The 20,604-nt window shown below is 41.3% G+C and overlaps 1 protein-coding gene across 1 annotated transcript in view; it reads left to right on the forward strand.

Moving 5' to 3' along the window:
- Nucleotides 1-20,604, forward strand: part of LOC119729120 — a 62,258-nt gene that overhangs the window by 9,732 nt on the left and 31,922 nt on the right. The window contains exons 6-20 of the mRNA XM_038201638.1: nt 46-202; nt 1,649-1,862; nt 3,179-3,359; nt 3,826-4,119; nt 6,827-7,193; nt 7,569-7,695; nt 8,411-8,581; nt 10,421-10,627; nt 11,792-12,066; nt 12,337-12,481; nt 14,938-15,156; nt 16,249-16,399; nt 17,028-17,311; nt 19,079-19,279; nt 19,472-19,610. Coding sequence (XP_038057566.1) covers nt 46-202; nt 1,649-1,862; nt 3,179-3,359; nt 3,826-4,119; nt 6,827-7,193; nt 7,569-7,695; nt 8,411-8,581; nt 10,421-10,627; nt 11,792-12,066; nt 12,337-12,481; nt 14,938-15,156; nt 16,249-16,399; nt 17,028-17,311; nt 19,079-19,279; nt 19,472-19,610 — 3,132 coding nt within the window. The remainder of the gene's footprint in view (nt 1-45; nt 203-1,648; nt 1,863-3,178; nt 3,360-3,825; nt 4,120-6,826; nt 7,194-7,568; nt 7,696-8,410; nt 8,582-10,420; nt 10,628-11,791; nt 12,067-12,336; nt 12,482-14,937; nt 15,157-16,248; nt 16,400-17,027; nt 17,312-19,078; nt 19,280-19,471; nt 19,611-20,604) is intronic.

Here is a 20,604-nt window from a genome sequence, read left to right on the forward strand (position 1 = left end):
ATCAATATTAGGTTTTTTGCCCTTTGTGATTTGTTCATGCATTAGGGGGTTACAGTGAGATATATTCAGTGGGCTCGCAGGATTGTACAACGTCGACAACTGGGAATTCTTTCAATCGAAACAATCCGGCAACAGACCTGGTATCCTGTCAGTTTACATTCAACTTGAACTACAACTCCTGGACACCAGCTACAGGAGATGTGTAAGCCCATTAGAAACACGTAGTGTGATCAGATTGCCAAACATTTTACTTAATGATAACAACTTTTTGCCTGTGCTGTGATATTTAGAGCAACATTCACATGTTTTAGATAAAAAAGTGCATGAAAATAACCTTTGAAGTAAAGAGGTTTAGGACAGATCGTTGGGGTAAGAGAATACAATGTATCTTGAAAAATCAAATTTTTTTGATAATTTGAGTGTAAGGACTCAGCAAATTTTCTTAGCTGCAAAATTCAAAACAAATTTCTGTAATGCTTTAATTCATACAGGTTTATCAGTTGCATTATTATCAAATTCTCCAGCCTGTAGAAATAATTTTGTTCAGAAAGATATTATACATGATTAGGACAGTTTAGATTGTTTCAGAATATTCAAGAATAACTCTGTTCAAACATTGAGCAAGGAATAGGAGTTAGAACTCTTCGGCGATTTACATTTTTGACCATTAACATTCCAATCCCTCGGGAATGTCCATATATAGCTACAGCACTGTGACCGCAAGCCTGGACCATTCATTGCGTGACTGCAAGCGGCCTTTGAACACGATGATCGTCACCGCCTTTTCAGTTGGTAACCAACAACCTCCCTAGTAGTCACGTCACGTCGTTGCTCTTTTAAATTTTTTTTAGATTTTAACAACTACGCAGTTGTTAGATGTGAGTAATGAAATCAAGTTATCGATGTGCAGTTGTTGGCCCTTGAATGCGCTATCTGTTTTTGTTATTTGAAGATAAATCGATATTTTTTTTCCCGATAAGTTATCATGTCTTTTTGAATTTTTTATTAGCAATACATCACTTATGAAATATGACATTTTGGGAAATTTCCCAAAGGTTTCCGACGGAAGGGATAGAGCATATTTTGTTTGTCATGAAATGATTGTTTCAGTTATGTTGTCCACATTGTGGGCCAGTATTAGCCAACTCTGAACAGACACTTTCAAAATCATTCAATTTTGGATGTATGACAACTGCACCTGTGTATAATACCATGGTGCTATCCACAATGCAATTGCAAACGCTTTCTTCTAGCATTAGTGAGCAGGGATCTCAATAGGGTAGTGAGCAATGAGCAAGTTGGCTGCCAGGTGCTTTCTATTGTTGCTTTCGAGCGCGGTGACGATCATAATCACTTTGAAGTAGGGGAGTTCTGACTCCTTCAGTTCCTTGCTCCGTGGTTCAAATGACAACATTGCAGTGCTAGAATCAGTTTCAATCAACCAAAGCGAGGCTGGAAGGAAAAATAGTCTGGTTCCTTTTTGCACAAAAACATTATTATTCAGTACTGTTATTGGATACAGGGAACATGAACAAAATGGTGGAAGCATGATAAAGGTCTATCATGATCAGCTGTTTTCTTCAGATTGTTATATTTTCATGTCTAAAGTATGTGCGTTTGTTTATATTTCTTCATTTGTATATTACAGCCTGAGATATGATGTATATTCCACAAGTGGCGGGTACATGAAACTCTATGATAGGGACCATTCAAACAGCATCATCACACGACACTACAATGGCAGGACAACCTCTGGCTTTTCTACATTCACCTTTGACTTTGTTGACCCCTACCACTGTGTGGATGTTGGCAGTGGATGTAGAACCACTATGCTGTATGCAGGGAATGATGTTACATCACAGGTTAGTGTGGACCAAACATGACTTATATCCTGAATAGATATATGGCATGATGGGTTTATGGCATAATAATAATGTAATACTAATATGGTGCTTATACAGGGTGTTTCAATAAAAAGGAAACCCAACTTTGAAGAACCAGTATGGACAGACTAAATGTTTACTGGCTATAAAACTGGTATCATCTGAAAGCGTAATCTCTGTGGTTTTCAATGATACCTTGTTTACATTTCCAGGGTCATGCTTCACTGAGCGGCACTGTCATGAGATTTTGCTGCAAAGTTGCAGTTGGTTCACTTTCATGTCAAACACAATAGGCATGGTGTGCATGAGAATAAGTATTCATGAAGAAGACACGAGTGTATAAAAAGAAACCAAAAAAACCCAAGTCGGGTTGGTTTCAAAACTGGATTTTATTGTTTGTCTTGAATTTCTCGTTTTGACCAAGCCACGTTCAAAACAATGTGCCATTTTCCCGAGGATTAACATTCAAGCCATTTCACAGACATTTCCGTAACAATAGGCACACCGTGCCCATGCAGTGGTTGTTTTTTTTTTAAAGTGAACCAAGTGCATTTTTGCATTCAGTTTTCAAGACAATGATGCTCAGTGATGCATGACTCAGAAAACCTAAACACGGTATCATTGAAAAGCATAGAGATGACACTTTCAGATGATACCAGTTTTATAGCCAGTAAACATATCGTCTGTCCATACTCGTTCTTTGAAGTTGGGTTTCCTTTTTTTTGAAACACCCTGTATAGTGCTTTATACCAAAGGTCTCAAAGCGCTTCACAATTATGACCACTTTTCATCAGGCCATGAGACCACTTTTTGCAGCAACTCGAGATCAATGCATTCTGGTCTCCACCTTCAAAGGTACCACATTTGTATTCCTGGGTGGAGAGTGGCAATTATAGTAAAGTGTCTTTCCCAAGAACACAAGCACCATGTTCCCTGCCAGCTAGGAACGTGGTGTTTATGCCCTTGGGCAAGACACTGAAAGGGAATGTACAACATTTGCTCTTGCTGCAATTTTCAGTAGTAAGTGGATTTTGGGGATTAGAATGTTATAGCACATATTGTTAAACTGACTTGTTTCACGTTTTGGGCTTGAAGATGCTGGAAAAAGTTAAACCAAGAATTTTTTTCCGATCTAGAGACGTTGATTTGAAGTTGATTTCCAAGGGTGCACGATACCCCCGTCTTCCCACCCAACTATCTTTAAGACCAGCCACGTGACAGGCTCTTGACCAAAGGGAATGGGTAAACTGTCTTAGGCATTAATGAATAAATGTTTGGTTTCATATTCTTCACAGGCAGAGATAATTGTCACCTGGCAAGGCTGGGCAGACAGTCTCGCTGGCATCAAGGAATACGAGCTGCAAGTACGTCAGCTATCTGGTAGCCATGGCAATCAGATGACGGAAGTCTTTGACAGTCCAGCTGTTTATAGTGGAGTGACCAACTCTAGTCAGAACATCACTTTGCCCCATGTTGGTGCGTTAAGTTTTTGCAAATCAAGCGTTAAATTTCGCTACCTTGCTATAATATTTTCAAAATCCTTCACAAATAATAAAATTCAAGTTCATTTGAGCAAATCTTGTTAATTTTTATGTTTCAAAATGTACCTTGTACTTTTTTTCACAACCTAGACCATGTATTGCATTTGGAAGGGCTATTTTGTATTAATCCTCTTTCAAGAAACGTGTTAAGGGAATAATTGTGTGCTTGGCCAGTTTTAAACACTATGTTTAGATAGCTTGGAGTTTGGATGCTGTTAATTACCCGAGCCGAACCATTTATTCATAAATACCAATTAGGTCAAAAAATTAAAACTTTTCAATCCAAAAGTCAAAACAAGTCCAAATTTATAAATTTGTTCTGTTCAATTTCCAACACTTTCAATACACCTTGTAAAGAAGAATATAAGACAAGCTGTATCTTTTCCTCCACATCTGTACAGGTGTGTACTCCATCGTCCTGAGTGTTGTTGACAATGCGGGCAATGTCAGACTCAGCAGACGCTTTGTGTTCTTTGATGACGATCCACACGATGTCACCCTTCAGGATGATTCCTCTCTGCGCGTTGTCTCAGCGACTGCAGAAACCAACTACGTGTGGATGACCAATCTGGACTCCAGTGGAGGGATGACATCCGTGCAGCTTGATTGGATGAACCGATTTATGAATGCACCTCATCACAACCAAGGATTGTTGAAACCAATTGGCTCCTATGTTGCTGGTACCATCGATTCTAGTGAGTTTATAATAATAATAATAATAATAATAATAGTGGATATTTATGAAGCGCACGTATCCACCAGGACTGGTGCTCAAGGCGCTACATCATTATTACCCCTGCTCATTGGGCACATGAAACCATCCAAACACCATCTCAGCTCCCTGGGGAGTATACAGCTCGATGCAGCCTGTTAGGCGCAAGGAAGCTAATTCAATCACAATAACCATCTCTGCCCTCACAGGTACCCATTCACTCCTGGGTGGAGAGAAGCAATGAGTGACAAAGTGACTTGCCCAAGGGCACACGCACCATGACCCCGCCAGGACTCGAACCCACAACCTGCAGCTTTACACGCAGACCACGAATCAGTGCCCTTAACCACGAGGCCACAGCACTCCACAAAAGTGTTTATCACATTTAGCTTCGATGGTAGTTGGTAAACGAAGAAATTGTACTTGACATTTTTGAAATATTTTCATTTAAATGGTGAGGGAAACTGATGACAAGGTAATTTAGTAATTTTGTTTATTTAATTGAACAAAGTTGTTTGCCAATTCGGGCGATTCACAGTTTTTAATGCAGCGTGCCACCAAGAGTTTTTCATGGAGAGTTTATTTTTCCCGTTGAATTTCGAGAGATGCTCGAAAAATTCGCAGCGCTGGACGTTTGAAATTGTTTGTTTTTCCGGTCAGTATTTTCGTAAGCATATGATTCGAGTATCTGTTTGTTATAAGATGGAATTTTGCGTCGGGGTGATATAAATCAAATTAGATTTTGCCCTTCACCGATGTTTAAACACTGTCGTCAGATTCGAACCAGCCAACCGATCCCGTTAGCTCGGTGGTCGAGTGGTAAGACATCTGCACTAGAAAGCAGGAGGTCGTGGGTTCGAGTCCCACCCGAGTGACTTTTTCCAACTTTCACTCGGGAGGTAACACACTGAGTATACAGTGTTTAAACGTCGGTGAAGGGCCAAACCTAATTTGATTTATCTGTTTGTTATTTTCTTTTCTTTTTATATCAATGTGATGTTTGTTTGTTAGACGGCAGATTGCTATACCCTAATCTATAACAATTCACTTCAAGTTGTCTACTGGCATTTATTCCAAAAAGCCATGTTTTTGTCAACCATAAATTTGAGAAAAAAAATGGACTCTCCATGGCAAACTCTTGGATGCGCACTGCATTGTGAATCGCCCTAATTGGGAAAGTGCCAACACATACATGACACAGTAGCTCATCATGTAATGTGATGCTGAGGTTTTCTAGAAGTTGCTGGTTAAAATCTTGCCCTTGTCTGTTTTTTTTGTCACCTCCTGTTCAGAGATGAAACTTTTCTGATTTTAATCGGAAAACCGACTTTTTGAATTTTCCAACGAAATTTCTGATTTTTTTACAGTGTGTCCCACAAAATTTGATTTTCTCTGATGATTTTTTCACAAAATGTCATTTTATTTCAATCATAAGTTTGAAGAAAAGTCGATGGAAATGGCATGTTAAAATCATCGCGAACATAGTTTTGATCTCTTTCACCAGTCGTTATTGGAGAGTTTCAACGGTAGAAACACAGGGCATAACACTGATCGGAGCCTTCTCCGTCTGGACAAAAGGTTAACATTGACAGGCGACATGGAAAAATCACTGTGTCGCACGTGCGTGCGAATATGCAATGGTACCAGCGTACGTACGTACCGCACCACCGTACCGTCCGCTAGCACATGGCCGGCCGGGACGGGTAGCCTTGTGAAGGATCCTGTGGATAAAATCATGAGGCCTATGTTGTGCGATTTTCGGAGGTTTCAGATTCAGTTGTACAAAATGCAATGCTTTAAAAATCATGATGATTATCTCGAGGATAGCGAAGAGAGCATTAGCGAAACATTTCACTGGCATTTGTTGGAAGAGAAAGACGTCGTCAATAATGCCTGATTTTTTCCCATGTATGAATGCAAGTGGTTGAATCATGGACATGATTGAAGCACCATGAACGGTGCCCTTGTCTTTCGGACTTTTCCCTCGACTTTCTCAAGTAAGAAGTGAACTTCTTTATTGATGACTCCATTACTCTAACCGTAATTCAGGCATTTTATGCAATGAAAACACTGACCATTTTTTTTTCATCGTAAAATTTTGTTTGAATCAAAAATAAAGCAGGAGTTGGTGTCCGGAAATTGGGCATGAAGTGTATTGTACATGCATGTATATGTGTGTAATGGCAGCGCGGCCCAGATTTCGGACACATATTTTTGTTCGGCCTATTTTCCGATTTTTTTGCCACATGCCAGTTTCATCTCTGCCTGTTGCACTTGAGGAGGTTGGGTGGGATGGTGTTCCTGCTTATAGTATTCGAGGGCTTCTAACTTATGCAGTAAAAAACATGCAGTGGCACTGGTGGCTTGTGCGTAAAGCGCTCACCTCTCACCAAGGTGACTACGGTTCGAATCCTGGCCGCGGATCGCATGTGAGTAGAGTTGTGCGTTGGTTCTCTCCTGTGCCACGAGGGTTTTTCTCCGGGCCCTCCGGTTTTCCTCCCTGGCTGTGCTCCGTGGTCATATATGGGTCGATGTGGCCGGCAGCCATAGGCGCCTTTACGTGCCAGCGGCCCGACCACGTTGTAGCCGCGTCCTTCGCAATTCAGTATACCAGCTGCGAGTAAGGATGATTAGCCTCCCAAAGTATTATTATTATTATTAAAATGCTACACCTAACTACATTTTCCTAGATTACGACCAGAACTTCGGGAAACGTGGCCGTGCAGCCGTCCCTAACTCCCTCGGTGTGACAGAATTCCGCGTCCTACACGACATCGACCACAGCGGTGGCAGAACCACTGTCAACGTGAGTGACGACAACTCAGACCACTGGAGTAGTGAAGGCACCGACACACAGGCGACCTATGACCTGACCCTTGTGGACGGTGATTCCATTCGGTTATGGGTGGAGGCCAGGGATTTGGCGGGTCACTTTGTGAGGGACAGTGTGTTGGTTCATGCTGATTCATCCCCGCCTGTGATTGAAGACTTCTGGCTGGTACGGGACGGGGAGGTGAACCTAGCCGTTCATAATTCAGAGGATCTGGATAAGATGAGGTAGGAATTCTCTGTTATTATTCATTAGGTGATGCTAAGATGATCTGTGATTGATAAAGCTATACCTAACAAAATAGGAAAAAAAATTACGCCCGAAAAATGTTTTAAAATATATGCACAACTCTGCTTAGATTTACAAGCTTTCAAATTTTCCCTGATTGTGCCGATGCAAATTAAGCAATACGTTTTCTAATATTCCTGAGATGAAATGATTGGACCCTTCTTTCACATGTGAACCTTCTGATAGGCATGATAGGAGCCAGGTAGGTAAGAGGGGCCCTACCTATATATAGGTTGCATAGAAAAGCACCTTATTAAAAATAAACCGGAACGTTATTTTTTTCTGAGGGCTATTTTCTTTTCATTTCTCCACAGTGTTGAATTCAGGACGTATGACATTCACAGTGGTATACGAACCATTGAGTGGCTTCTCTTTGATAACCACACTGGCACAGAGATGGCACATGGCAGCCAGAATTTGGCGGCCAGGAAAATCAACACGGTAAAACAACTAACTCTTGAATGTAAAACTTTACAGTTGGTTAACATTGTAGTTTTGTATTTTGTGTCAGGCTCGTATTCCATTTGTAATTGTAAAATGACAGTGTTGTAGTCGAGTACTTTTTTCCGAGTACCGAGTACTGCCGAGTACTTAGGTTGCCGAGTACAAGTACTTGTACCTCCGAGTACAAGGACAGGTCTCCGAGTACGAGTACTTGTACTTCCGAGTACGAGTACTTGTACTTCCGAGTACGAGTACGAGTACTTGCATTTCCGATAATTGGCCCAGGCCCAGTCAGACCGATATACAGACTCACTCATGACTAGCTGTTAAATGTGTTTGTCTGGACATGCACAGAGAAAAATCATGAAACTTTGATTTCTCCACAAGCCAATCAACCATTTCAAACTGATAAAATAAGGCCGTGGTAAGTCAAGCTGTACCATTTTTCCCCGAGTACTTCGCGCTATTCGAGTATGAGTACTTTGACGGTCAAGTACAATTTTGAAATTTCGAGTGCGAGTACTTTGCTGCCCGAGTACGAATACGGTCATTGCGAGTACGAGTACTTTGACATTCGAGTACGAGTACAAGTACAAGTACTACTAAAAAAGTACTCCAGTAGTACTCGAATACGAGTACTGAGTACTACAACACTGTAAAATGATGACTTGGCGCAGGAAAGTTTGCTGTTATTGTTTGCTTTTTTACACAGGATACTGAGGATTGTGATCCCGTCAGCTGTAGGTGTGTCCCACTCGGTGATTGTTACGCAATAGACTATGGTTTCCATCCAACAATGCACATTGGCACCCATGACTATGATTACTACATCACCCTGACGGTGACCAACCAAGCAAGACTAGTTACTACTCGGACAATCAAGGTATGAATATTTAAAGAAAAAAAAATCCAGAAATTCCAAAAGGTTATTGTAATTTATTATTATTTTAAAAGTTTTTTTATTGCTATTTATATACAAACGGAAATTGCCGTGGTTCAGACATGTTTGCCTTACATACCTAGTGTGGATATTCCTTCGTTTTCGTGTAGTTAAGAAAAACTTTTCAAAAAACTCATTTTACTCTAATTGTGAAAACTTTCTCAAACCAAATTTTTATGCCCCGCGGCGAAGCCGAAGGGGCATACTGTTTCCGCCTTGTCCTTCCGTGGGTGGGTGGGTGGGTGGGTGTGTGGGTGTGTGTGTCCGGACAAATCTTGTCAGCGCGATAACTTGAGAAATACTTTACATATGAACTTCAAATTTGGTTTGTGGATTGTCCTTGGCAATTCTAAGAAGCCTTTTGCATTTGGGGCCAAAAGGTCAAGGGTCGAGGTCACAGTGGCTGAAACAATAGAAATTTTGTCAGCGCGATAACTTGAGAAATACTTTACATATGAACTTCAAATTTGGTTTGTGGATTGTCCTTGGCAATTCTAAGAAGCCTTTTGCATTTGGGGCCAAAAGGTCAAGGGTCAAGGTCACAGTGACTAAAACAAAAGAAATTTTGTCAGCGCGATAACTTGAGAAATACTTTACATATGAATTTCAAATTTGGTTTGTATATTGTTCTTGGTAATCCTAAGAAGCCTATTGCATTTGGGGCCGAAAGGTCAAGGGTCAAGGTCACAGTGGCTGAAACAATAGAAATTTTGTCAGCGCGATAACTTGAGAAATACTTTACATATGAACTTCAAATTTGGTTTGTGGATTGTCCTTGGCAATCCTAAGAAGCCTTTTGCATTTGGGGCCAAAAGGTCAAGGGTCAAGGTCACAGTGGCAAAAACAAAAGAAATTTTGTCAGCGTGATAACTTGAGATATACTTTACATATGAATTTCAAATTTGGTTTGTGGATTGTCCTTGGCAATCCTAAGAAGCCTATCGCATTGGGGGTCAAAAGGTCAAGGGTCAAGGTCACAGTGGCTAAAACAATAGAAATCTTGTATTTATTCTGAGATCATAGGGATTAGGGATTAATTCATATAAAACCTACAGAATGTAATGCTTGTCCGGTTAAACATTAAAATGCAGTAATACATTTTAACATTGGATGAAATCACTAGGATTTGTATTTAAAACATTAAATTGCACCTACAATGATTTAAAAATGACACTCAGAATGATTAAATTGAAAGGTCTTTAAAATGTTAAAGAAAATTGAAAGTGAGTGATCTCATCGAATAATGCAATCCAAACATCATGGGCACGTGTGGTCTAGCGGTTGAGCACAGGATTCATGATCGTGAGGTTGTGGGTTTGAGCCCCGCCGTGGCCATGCGTGTTGTGCCCTTGAGTAAGGCACTTCACCTCAATTACTCCTCTCAACCCAGGTGTTAAATGGGTACTGGCATTATTCAATGCTGGGAAGGAAACGGACTCGCTGTGGAGGAGGTGTGGCGATCCCCCCTCAGCAGCATATGAGTCATCGCCCGGTGACTGCTCTATGTTCCGACACCCCTATGTTCCTACAACCTAGATTGTGTTACTCCCGGTTAGGGTTAGGGTTAGGGTTAGGGTTAGGAATAGGAATATGTGCAGTCGGAACATAGGGGTGTCGGAACATAGAGGTGTAACCCATGGCCCAATCACTAACAAAAGAGAGATAGGCACTCCGTTCCTGTTAACACAGGTTCGTCCGCTTAATACTTTGCAATCCAAACAATCAACTTGACCAAACCAAACTATCAACTGAACTCGAATCCTAATTGCTGATGAATCACAGATAACGGTGGATTCCTCTGGTCCTCAAGCTGGTGTGGTGCATGATGGGATACCTGGGTCCAATGAGGTAGACTATCAGGAGGGCAGTGACCTCTCGGCTCATTGGGAGGGGTTCTTTGACAAGGAGAGTGGGGTCAAGTTCTATCAGTATCTGTTTGATGACTCCTGCAGGACCGGCAATACAACAATCGGCAGTGCCATGAATGATGTAAGTTGCATGTGGATTGGTGTTTTGTCCTTGGTATAAGCAATACTCAGATCTTTAAAAAGGGAATAAATGTGTGCTTGTGAGGTTTTAAATGCTCTGTTGTGGAGTTTAATGGTCGAGCGGTTAAGGAGCACCACACTCTGATCAGCAGAGTGTGGGTCGAGTCCCGGTTTTGTCACTTGTGTCCATAAGCAAGACACTAAACCGTTACTTTATCCTTTGCATGGGACGTAAAGCCGTACCAGTAGGTCCCGTTTGTTGTGTAATGCACGTAAAAGAACCCAGTAACACTTATCGCTAAGAGAAGGGGTTTGGCCCGGTGTTTCTAGCAGTGGCTGCTTAATGCGCCGCAGCACCTTGTCAACCCTTATAAAGGTGCTACATAAAATTGGTCTCATATTTCAAATACTTCATTGCTGTCTTTTAAATAAATTCATTAGCACCTTGAGTACCTAATTGTTTGGTAGATACGTGCGCTTTATAAGACTCCGGTATTATTATTGTTATATTATTTAAGACCAGTTGGAGTCTGGATGCTGATAATCACCCAGAGTATATAATACCGACCAAACCCATATTTATTCCCTTTCATAAATATCTTTTCGGTCAAAAAATCGAAATTTCGGTCCAAAAGTCAAAACAAATCAAGTATTATAAATTTTCCAAGATTTTGCTCAAAAAATACCCCTTAAGCTATGCAATGGTAACACCCTCAGGTAAACAACTCCTTATATGGAGATTGATGCGCACGTCGCGCGTACTGTGAGATGTGGCGCACAACGCAAAGGTACCAGTGTAGTGTGAATTTAGGGCTATGAAATATTCACACTGGTAGTATTGCATATGCCTATGTGAGGATTGTGAACGTTCATGTGACACTGGAAAAATGTTTAAGACCAGCCAGCCATGTCTGTATGATACATTTAAAACTGGCCACATGACGGGCTCTGGACCAATAGGAATGGGTGAACTTTATTTAGGTATTTCTTTAGGTAATATCCCATTGTGATTCACATTGCCGGGACTTGCAAATGTTAATCATTTAAACTGTTTGGGACAACTTTACAAATCATTCCTCCACTTTAGCAATATACACTTAAATTTTGGGACCAGGTTTTTAAAAACCAGTTTTACCAATAATTACGATATCCATCATTTCTTAAGATGACAAGGACAACCTCCACACATGCCAGTTGGACATCCCCCTCGCCTGGCCAGTACTACGTCACTGTCATCGCTTATAACTGTGCCCTGGAACCCTCAGCGGCTGTCTGTTCTGACGGTGTCGTCATCGATACCAGCCCTCCAGAGCTGACCCAGATTGCTATCAGCTATGCACGGATGTGGCCTGGTCTGGCCAAGGATGCTGAGGGTCGGGTGTGGTTCATCAATGAGCATCGCAGGAAGATGGAACTGATGAATGCGTCCAGTGACTGCAGGTAGGCACATGAGACTGGAGCAGTTGAGCATTCTGTTAGGACTCATGCTGCTTAAGTACACTTAGCTTTACTATGTCATTTACCAAATCGACTCAAGATAATAAATGCTTGTGTATTATATTGTGCTTGTGCACTATATTTTACTGCAATTGCCCCTCTCCAGCCTTCCGATTTGTACCTCTGCAAAGTGTTGTTGATGATATCTTATACTTGATAAGTTTACTTGAATGCCTTGTATGTTCATGTGAGTTGGGATTTTCTTGCGCACAGTTCCACGGCTGCTCTGGTAGATGATTTGTCAGTTTATCCTGAGATAACTGGTAGCGACAACTCTTCAGCAATACTACAAGGAGACCTAGACTGTCTGTGGATTTCACCCATTGAGCAGAAGTTCTTCCTTCCGACGGACAAACACGTACGTATCTCTGTTCAGGGTCTAAAATGTGTACGAGTCGATGAAGGGCAAAACCTATTGTTAAATTTACATCACCCTGACGCAAATTCCATCTTCTGAATACTTTCATTGCGGTACCCGCTGCTACATCAGATTCGAACCAGCCAACTGATCCCACAAGCTCGATGGTCGAGTGGTAAGACGTCTGCACTAGAAAGCAGGAGGTCGTGGGTTAGAGTCCCACCCGAGTGATTTTTTCCAACTTTCACTCAGGAGGTGACACACTGAGTACACAGTGTTTATACACCGGTGAAGGGCAAAACCTAATATTATATTCACATCACCACGATGCAAATTTCATCATATGAAAATAACTTCTATGCTGTACAAAATACTAAGGGAATAAATGTGTGCTCCGGAGGTTTTTATCACTCTGTTTAAGACCGCTTAGAGTCTGGGTGCTGATAATTACCCGAGCCGGAGGCTGACCGAGCACATATTTATTCCCATTCATAAATACCTTTTCGGTAAAAAAAAATCAAATAATTCGTTCAAAAAATCCCGATTTTGTTCAACAAGTTCACTTCATGCTTTTTGAAACATCCCTCTAGCAAAATAATGAAGTGTTCAGCTGGCGAGTAAGATGTAAACAACCCTTTTATGGAGATTGACGCATGCGTAGCATGTTCTGCGCGATGTCGCGCAGAACGCACCTGGCGCGTTGCGTTTTGAATTTAGAACTATAAAATTCTGACTCCCTGGTAGTGTTGCGCATGCCTACGTGAGGACTGTGAATGTTCAACCAATAAAACAGTAAGTGGCACTGGATTTTTAGGAGTCCACATTTTATTATAACACTGGAAAAGTGTTTAAGACCAGCTAGCCATGTCTTTATCATCCGTTTAAGACCGGCCACGTGACGGGCTCTCGACCAATAGGAATAGCTTAACTGTCTGAGGTATTTATGAATGTGCTATAAGCATCTCCGAGACATTGGCCCCCAGGTGGACATTTACACATACTGGATGTTTGAAGGACAGTTCACAATGTAGGTGGTGTTGAAGTTCTCTTATATAACATTCATAAATACCTCAGACAGTTTAGCTATTCCTATTGGTCGAGAGCCCGTCACGTGGCCGGTCTTAAACGGATGATAAAGACATGGCTAGCTGGTCTTAAACACTTTTCCAGTGTCACAATAAAATGTGGACTCCTAAAAATCCAGTGCCTCTTACCGTTTTATTGGTTGAACATTCACAATCCTCACGTAGGCATGTGCAACATTACCAGCGAGTCAGAATTTTATAGTTCTAAATTCAAAACGCAACGCCCAAGGTGCGTTCTGCGCAACATTGCGCAGAACATGCTACGCGCGCGTCAATCTCCATAAAAGGGTTGTTTACATCTTACTCGCCAGCTGACCACTCCATTATTTTGCTTGAGGGATGTTTCAAAAAGCATGAAGTGAACTTGTTGAACAAAATCGGGATTTTTTGAACAAATTATTTGAATTTTTTGTTACCGAAAAGGTATGTATGAATGGGAATAAATATGTGCTCGGTCGGTATTATCACTCTGTTTAAGACCACTTAGAGTCTGGGTGCTGATAATTACCCTCGCCTCCGGCTCGGGTAATTATCAGCACCCAGACTCTAAGCGGTCTTAAACAGAGTGATAAAAACCTCCGGAGCACACATTTATTCCCTTATTTACATATACCACGAAGATGAGGTTTATGTAAATATAGTCCATTCGAAACCGTAGAAAAAGGAAACCCAAATGTAAATGTAAATTATAAAAAATGTAATAAATATTTTTAAATAAAATAAAGATCGTGTGAAACGATATCATGTGTCCTCTTCCAATGATACCTGGATTGTGTGTCTGTGGCCGATGACTGAGCATACATTGTTATGTTGTCAAGGGTCAAAACCTGCACTGGGCCAAGTTTGTGAAAAAGGGTAACTGGTATTCTGGGCATGTGGAACGGCTTAATTCAAAGAAAGAAGACATCCTTTTCTTTAAAACAATTTATTCAATTTTGACACGGTGATTGAAGCACTCTCATTGTTGCAGTTAACCCCTCATGGCCCAATACCTTCAATGTGGTCGTCACCTCTTTCCACACAAAGCTCTGCACGAAGTCTAGTCCATTTCAGCCTTTGCAAAACAAACCAGCCAGCAATCTCGGCTAAGTAAAACTTGGCCCAGTACAAGTTTTGAACCTGGACAGAATAACGAATGCTCAGTCATCCGTGGCCACAGACACATAATCAAGGTATCATTGGAAAGAGGATACTTTGGCATTTGACATGATATATTAACTTGTTGAAAATAGTTTTTATAATTTACAATTACATCCGGGTTTTCTTTTTTTTTCATACACCCTATATTGTATGAGATGAAGATTTGAAAGTGAAGAACATCATCAGATGTAGTATTTGTGGATGGTATTAATGTCATATTATCAATGACAGGTGACCATCTCATGGACTGGAGGGGATACAGAGAGCTCCATCTATGACTATGAGATAGGTCTGAGCAGTGACCCCTCAAACCCGACCCCTGACCTGGTGACCTTCATGTCAACATCAGGTCATGATCACTTTGTGATGTACCATCCACACATCAGCCATGGAGCTGTGTTCTTTCTGGTTCTGAAGGCCATCAACAAGGCTCGGCTATCTACATCCAAGGTGTGTAATTTACTGAATGTAACAATTAGCCATAGGCTGAATTACTGGCTATGGCTTGTATAAAGTACACACATGCCTATGGAAGTGGATTAAGCCACTTTCCATTTACACATAGCCGGTTAATTCGGACGCAACCAAGACTGAGTATGAAAGTTGAGTAGATGGACAAACAAACCTGTGGAGATTTACGGATCACTCCATTCATAGTTTTGATTGATAAACTTGTGCCACTCTTTGACTTTCCCTCTTCTTAGATTTTGGGTTGTCTGCTGATTGCTCAGATAAAAAGTCAACGTGTTGTGAAGTTCAATTGTTAGATTGCTGCTTTCTGTAATGACCCCAACTCCTTAGGCATTTTTGCCAGGATGTAACCTCAATCCTGCAAAATCCTCCAACTGCCTCCATGTAAAAATAGCATACGTACAGCCCCAATCCTGCAAAATCCTCCGTTATTTCTTGAATGTGGTCCTTGGAGGGGTGACCATTAATTGCCTCAATCCTGCAAAATCCTCTGGCAATGGTCACCCTGTTGAGGCAGAGCCAGTGGCATCCTGGAGCAGTGTGGAATATTTCAAGTAAAATCTAGGCCTAAATTTATGCACGGCTGAGCAAAAACAACACAAGGTCCGGCCTAAGACCTTGACACAGTGCATCTTCTGAACATGCTGCCACACACTTTTGCCATAGCCTCCATCCTGCAAAGTCCTCCCATTTTGCAAAGAGGATTTTGGTGGATTTGGGAAGGTTATGGGTTAAGGGCTGAGTTCTTAATACTTTGTATGCATACATGATATTGTAAACAGCTGCAAACAGCTGCAGAATTCTCCTATATGTAAAGAAGACTTCTTCCAGACTGAGACGTACAGCACTGACTTATCTAATTGTATTGTGACTTGTTTTCAAAGTTAGCTATATGAGTGTGTGATCCAGAACCAATTGTGTTTTTGTGAAGCGTATATTGAAAGGGAAGGAACCACGTTGGTTTGTCCAAGGAGCAGCAAGCAACAGTTTTAAAGATGACAAGAGAAGAGAGCATTTGACAATATGGATAACCATAGAATTGTTCAAATTTTGTTTCTTTGCATGCTGCAGGTGGTTGGTCCAATAGTAGTGGATACTACTCCACCCATGTTTGTTGGGCGTGTCTCTGTCCATGTGGAGGATGAGTATTTGATTGCTGAATGGGGAGATGGTGGCTTCATTGATGATGAGGATACCAGCCTGAGATACCAAGTTGCCATCGGTGAGTCAATCAAACCTAGGTAGTGTTGATTATTAGTCCATAGTGCCCCGCCCATGTTTTTGGGTGTGTCTCTGTCCATGTGGAGGATGAATACTTGATTGCTGAATGGGGAGATGGTGGCTTCATTGATGATGAGGATACCAGCCTGAGATACCAAGTTGCCATCGGTGAGTCAATCAAACCTAGATAATGTTGGTAATTGGTCCAAAGTGCCCCGCCCATGTTTTTGGGCGTGTCTCTGTCCATGTGGAGGATGAATACTTGATTACTGAATGGGGAGATGGTGGCTTCATTGATGATGAGGATACCAGCCTGAGATACCAAGTTGCCATCGGTGAGTCAATCAAACCTAGATAATGTTGAATATTGGTCCAAAATGCCCCGCCCATGTTTGTTGGGCGTGTCTCTGTCCATGTGGAGGATGAATACTTGATTGCTGAATGGGGAGATGGTGGCTTCATTGATGACGAGGATACCAGCCTGAGATACCAAGTTGCCATCGGTGAGTCAATCAAACCTAGATAGTGTTGATAATTGGTCCAAAGTGCCCTGCCCATGTTGTTGAATTTTTGCCCACTTTGTGCAATTTTCTGAATTAATTTATGATAATTATTGTATTTTGTTCCAGGGAGCAGCCCAGGTGGCACTGAAACTCTCGATTTCCAGAAGGAGAAAGCCTACAGAATTGGTCCATGTTTGTCCCGAACATCATGTGCTGCATTCTCATTGGCTGACCTAGACTGGCATCTCCATGGTGATCATGAGTACTACGTGTCAGTCAGAGCACAGAATGGTGCTGGGTTAGCTACAGTGGGGACCTCATCCGTTTATAGACACATCGTGCAGTTACCATCTCTGGGTGTTGTATTGGATGTTGCACCCCCTGGCGAAGAGGTGCATGTGGATTTGGGGGTAATTATGATTATGACAAATTCAGAGCTACCTGTCTTGATTCATTACTTTAATTGTGAATGTTTTTTTCACTCATTTTTTCATTAGTTTACAATCATTTTTGTAACTATCACTAAGTTGCTTCCAAAAATTTCTTGAGAACGCCTCAAACTCACTGTAGTCATTAAATCACAACTTCAAATAATTTATCTGAAAAATTTTATTCCTTTGTGTGCACTTGGAATATGAAGCATTAATTTAGTAACAATGCTTAGGAATGTGGTGGCAGTCATTGGAGATATACAGGGTGGTTAAAAAAAAAAGGACACCCACTTTTGACAGCAATTTTCACCTATTTCTAAAAACTATTTTTAACTGTCGATTAGTAGCTATTAAAGTACTGGCCTTTAACTTAAATGTGACGAAAAAAAATCATTGCATTTGCTCATTTTGTTGATGAGCTATGCTAATTTGAACATTTCATGTGCGAAACCTGTTTGTCCACAGAGGTATACATTCCCTTCGCTTGGCTGAGCTCAGCTATTGGAGCTTCATTTGAAAGGGCATGACATTTGATTGTTATGTTATGTAATGTTATGCAACAATGAACTTAAGCCGACAGCTCATTGAGGAGATGATCTTAACACTGACCTGAATAATTGGACAGCTTCAATGAAAGTTACCAGGGCAAAATATTTTTTGGTAGGAAGGTTTTTTAAGTTGTATGAACCAGGAAAACTTCCAATTTACATAAAATATTCAGTGGACAAGACTGATTTTGGTGACTTGTATTAAAATTAGCATAATATCAGTATTTTTGCGACTTTTACTCAGCTTTTTTCACCATGCACGATTAAAGGCCTATACTTTACTACTACGTGAAAACAAGGTGGAAATCGATGTCAAAAGTGGGTGTAGTACATTTGTGCTATGTTTGTAATGACCACTTCAAACTAATTGGAATTGAATTTGAAAAAAACTCTGGTACACTGACTTAATTGCTCAAAATGCTTGGCCCATTTTAACTTTGACCTCTCCAGACCAAAGATACTGTTGCAATATATCACATGAATCGGGGCAAGCTTTTGCACAGTTATGCAAGAGACGCTCAGCACCAATATATTGTTCACAATGGGTGAGAATGGCACTAAGACACCAGACCATTCTGGAGCAGGGGGTTGCTAGCATAAGGCTTGCCCCGTATCATGTGATATAGTAACAGTCTCTGTGGGGAGTGTGGCATAGTGGTTAGGGTTTGTGACTCATGATCAGAGGGTCAGGGGTTCGATTCCAGCTGCTGGTCACATATTGTGTCCTTGGGCAAGCCATTTCACCCCCACTTGCCTCTCTCCACCCAGGAGTATAAATGAGTCCTGGCATTAGCTGGGGAGTAATCTGCGATGGACTAGCATCCCATCCAGGGGGAGTAGAAATATTCGCAGTCGTTTCATGCTAATGAAACCGGAGATAAACGCCGGCCTGATGAGCCACATTGGCTCATGATAGGCTTTACTTTTTACTCTTTGTTCTGGAGAAAATGTGCCAAGCATTTGAGCAAATCAGCGTACCAGATGTTATTCAAATTTAAATCGCAGATGGCTTTATGAATAGAGTTATAGCATCAAATGATATGATTTCATACTGATGAATAGCAAGTTGAATAGCAAGTTGAATAGCAAGTTGAAAAGCAAGTTGAAAATAAAAAAAAAACTTAGGAATTTTAAATTCATTTCCTGTTACTGACTGCCAGCCTATTGTCTAACAGTAAAACAAATGTCTCCCTAACAGGTGGCCAAAGACATTGATGTTCAGATGAGCACCGCAAGCATCTCAGCTCGTTGGTTTGGTTTTGAGCATCCTCATCTTGATATCAACTATGAGATTGCAATCGGATCAGAAGGAGGTGCTGCTGATGTCAGCGGTGGTTTCATTGATGTGGGCAATGCAACCTTCTATCGACTGGATGGACTAGATCTCATTCCACTTATGGTAATTGAGACATGAATTCAAAATAGTTGAAAATATACTTTCCTGAAACACTGGAATTTGAAATTTCAGGCTCTGTTCCTTTTATTCACCTTGCAAGAGCCACTGACATCTCCTTATGACTTTTTTGTTGGTTTTAGGTTTCCGTAATCATTGAGACGTTTGTTTGTTTATTTTTTTGTGTATTACTGCTAGACCTATTATGTGACCATCCGTGCTAACTCTGAAGCTGGTAGTGTCAATGTTACCTCAGACGGTGTCAAAGTCATTCAGGAGGGTCAGGTACTGGAGGGAGCAGTGATCAAAGATGGACTGGGCTGCGATCAAGATGCAAGTAAGACCCATGGTTTATATTTCTGTGGTGCGACATTCTTGCTGAAAGGATTCAAGTATCTTGCAATGGCTAACATTTACTCGGATTTGAGCTTGATAGGACCTCTCGGATCCTCTCACATTGCTAAATGCATTTCTCTGTCCCTGCTGTTGATTAACCATCAGTGTGATAAAACCCTCTCCGGAACTTTCTTTAGTCATTCACAGTGTCTTGCCTCCTTCTTGCATTGTCTTTGCCATCAGAATGGTGTCTCTGCCTTCAGGATTATCCAATCACTCAGCTATTGGTGTTTGAGCCTGTCAGGATGACATCACTTACTAGTCATTTACCATAGGCATCTCAGGTTCTTATACCATCCCTCAACATTCGTCTCATTTATCTCTTATCCACAGTTTCTTGCCGCCTTCTTGCAGAGTCTTCGCACCAAGATTATCTATAACTTTTCTGTTGCTGTTCAACCCTGTCGGGATGACATCACCTACCAGTCATCTGCCATAGGCATCTCAGCTTGTTATACCATCCCTCAACATCCCTCTCAACTATCTCTTAATTCACAGTTTCTTATTTGCCTCCTTCTTGCAGAGTCTCTGCAATCAGAATTATCCATCATTCATCTATTGCTGATCAACTCTTTCAGGATGACATGACCTACCAGTCATCTACCTTAGGCAACTCAGCTTGTTATACCATCCCTCAACATCCCTATTTACTCACAGTTTCTTGCCAGTGTCTTTGCCATCAGGATTATACAATCACTCATCTATTGCTGTTCATCTACCCTGTCGGGATGACATCACCTACCAGTCTTCTACGTCACTTATCTCAGCTCATAAGACTAACCCTCACCATTCCTCTTTACTCACAGTTTCTTGCCTCCTTCTTGTAAAGTGTCTGTGCTGTCAGGATCATACCATCACTCATCTGTGGCTGATCCTCCCTGTCGGGATGATATCACCTACCAGTCTTCTACGCCACTCATCTCAGCTTGTTAGAC

Source organism: Patiria miniata, unplaced genomic scaffold, assembly GCF_015706575.1.
Source record: "Patiria miniata isolate m_02_andy unplaced genomic scaffold, ASM1570657v1 HiC_scaffold_1, whole genome shotgun sequence".
Lineage (NCBI taxonomy): Eukaryota > Metazoa > Echinodermata > Asteroidea > Valvatida > Asterinidae > Patiria > Patiria miniata.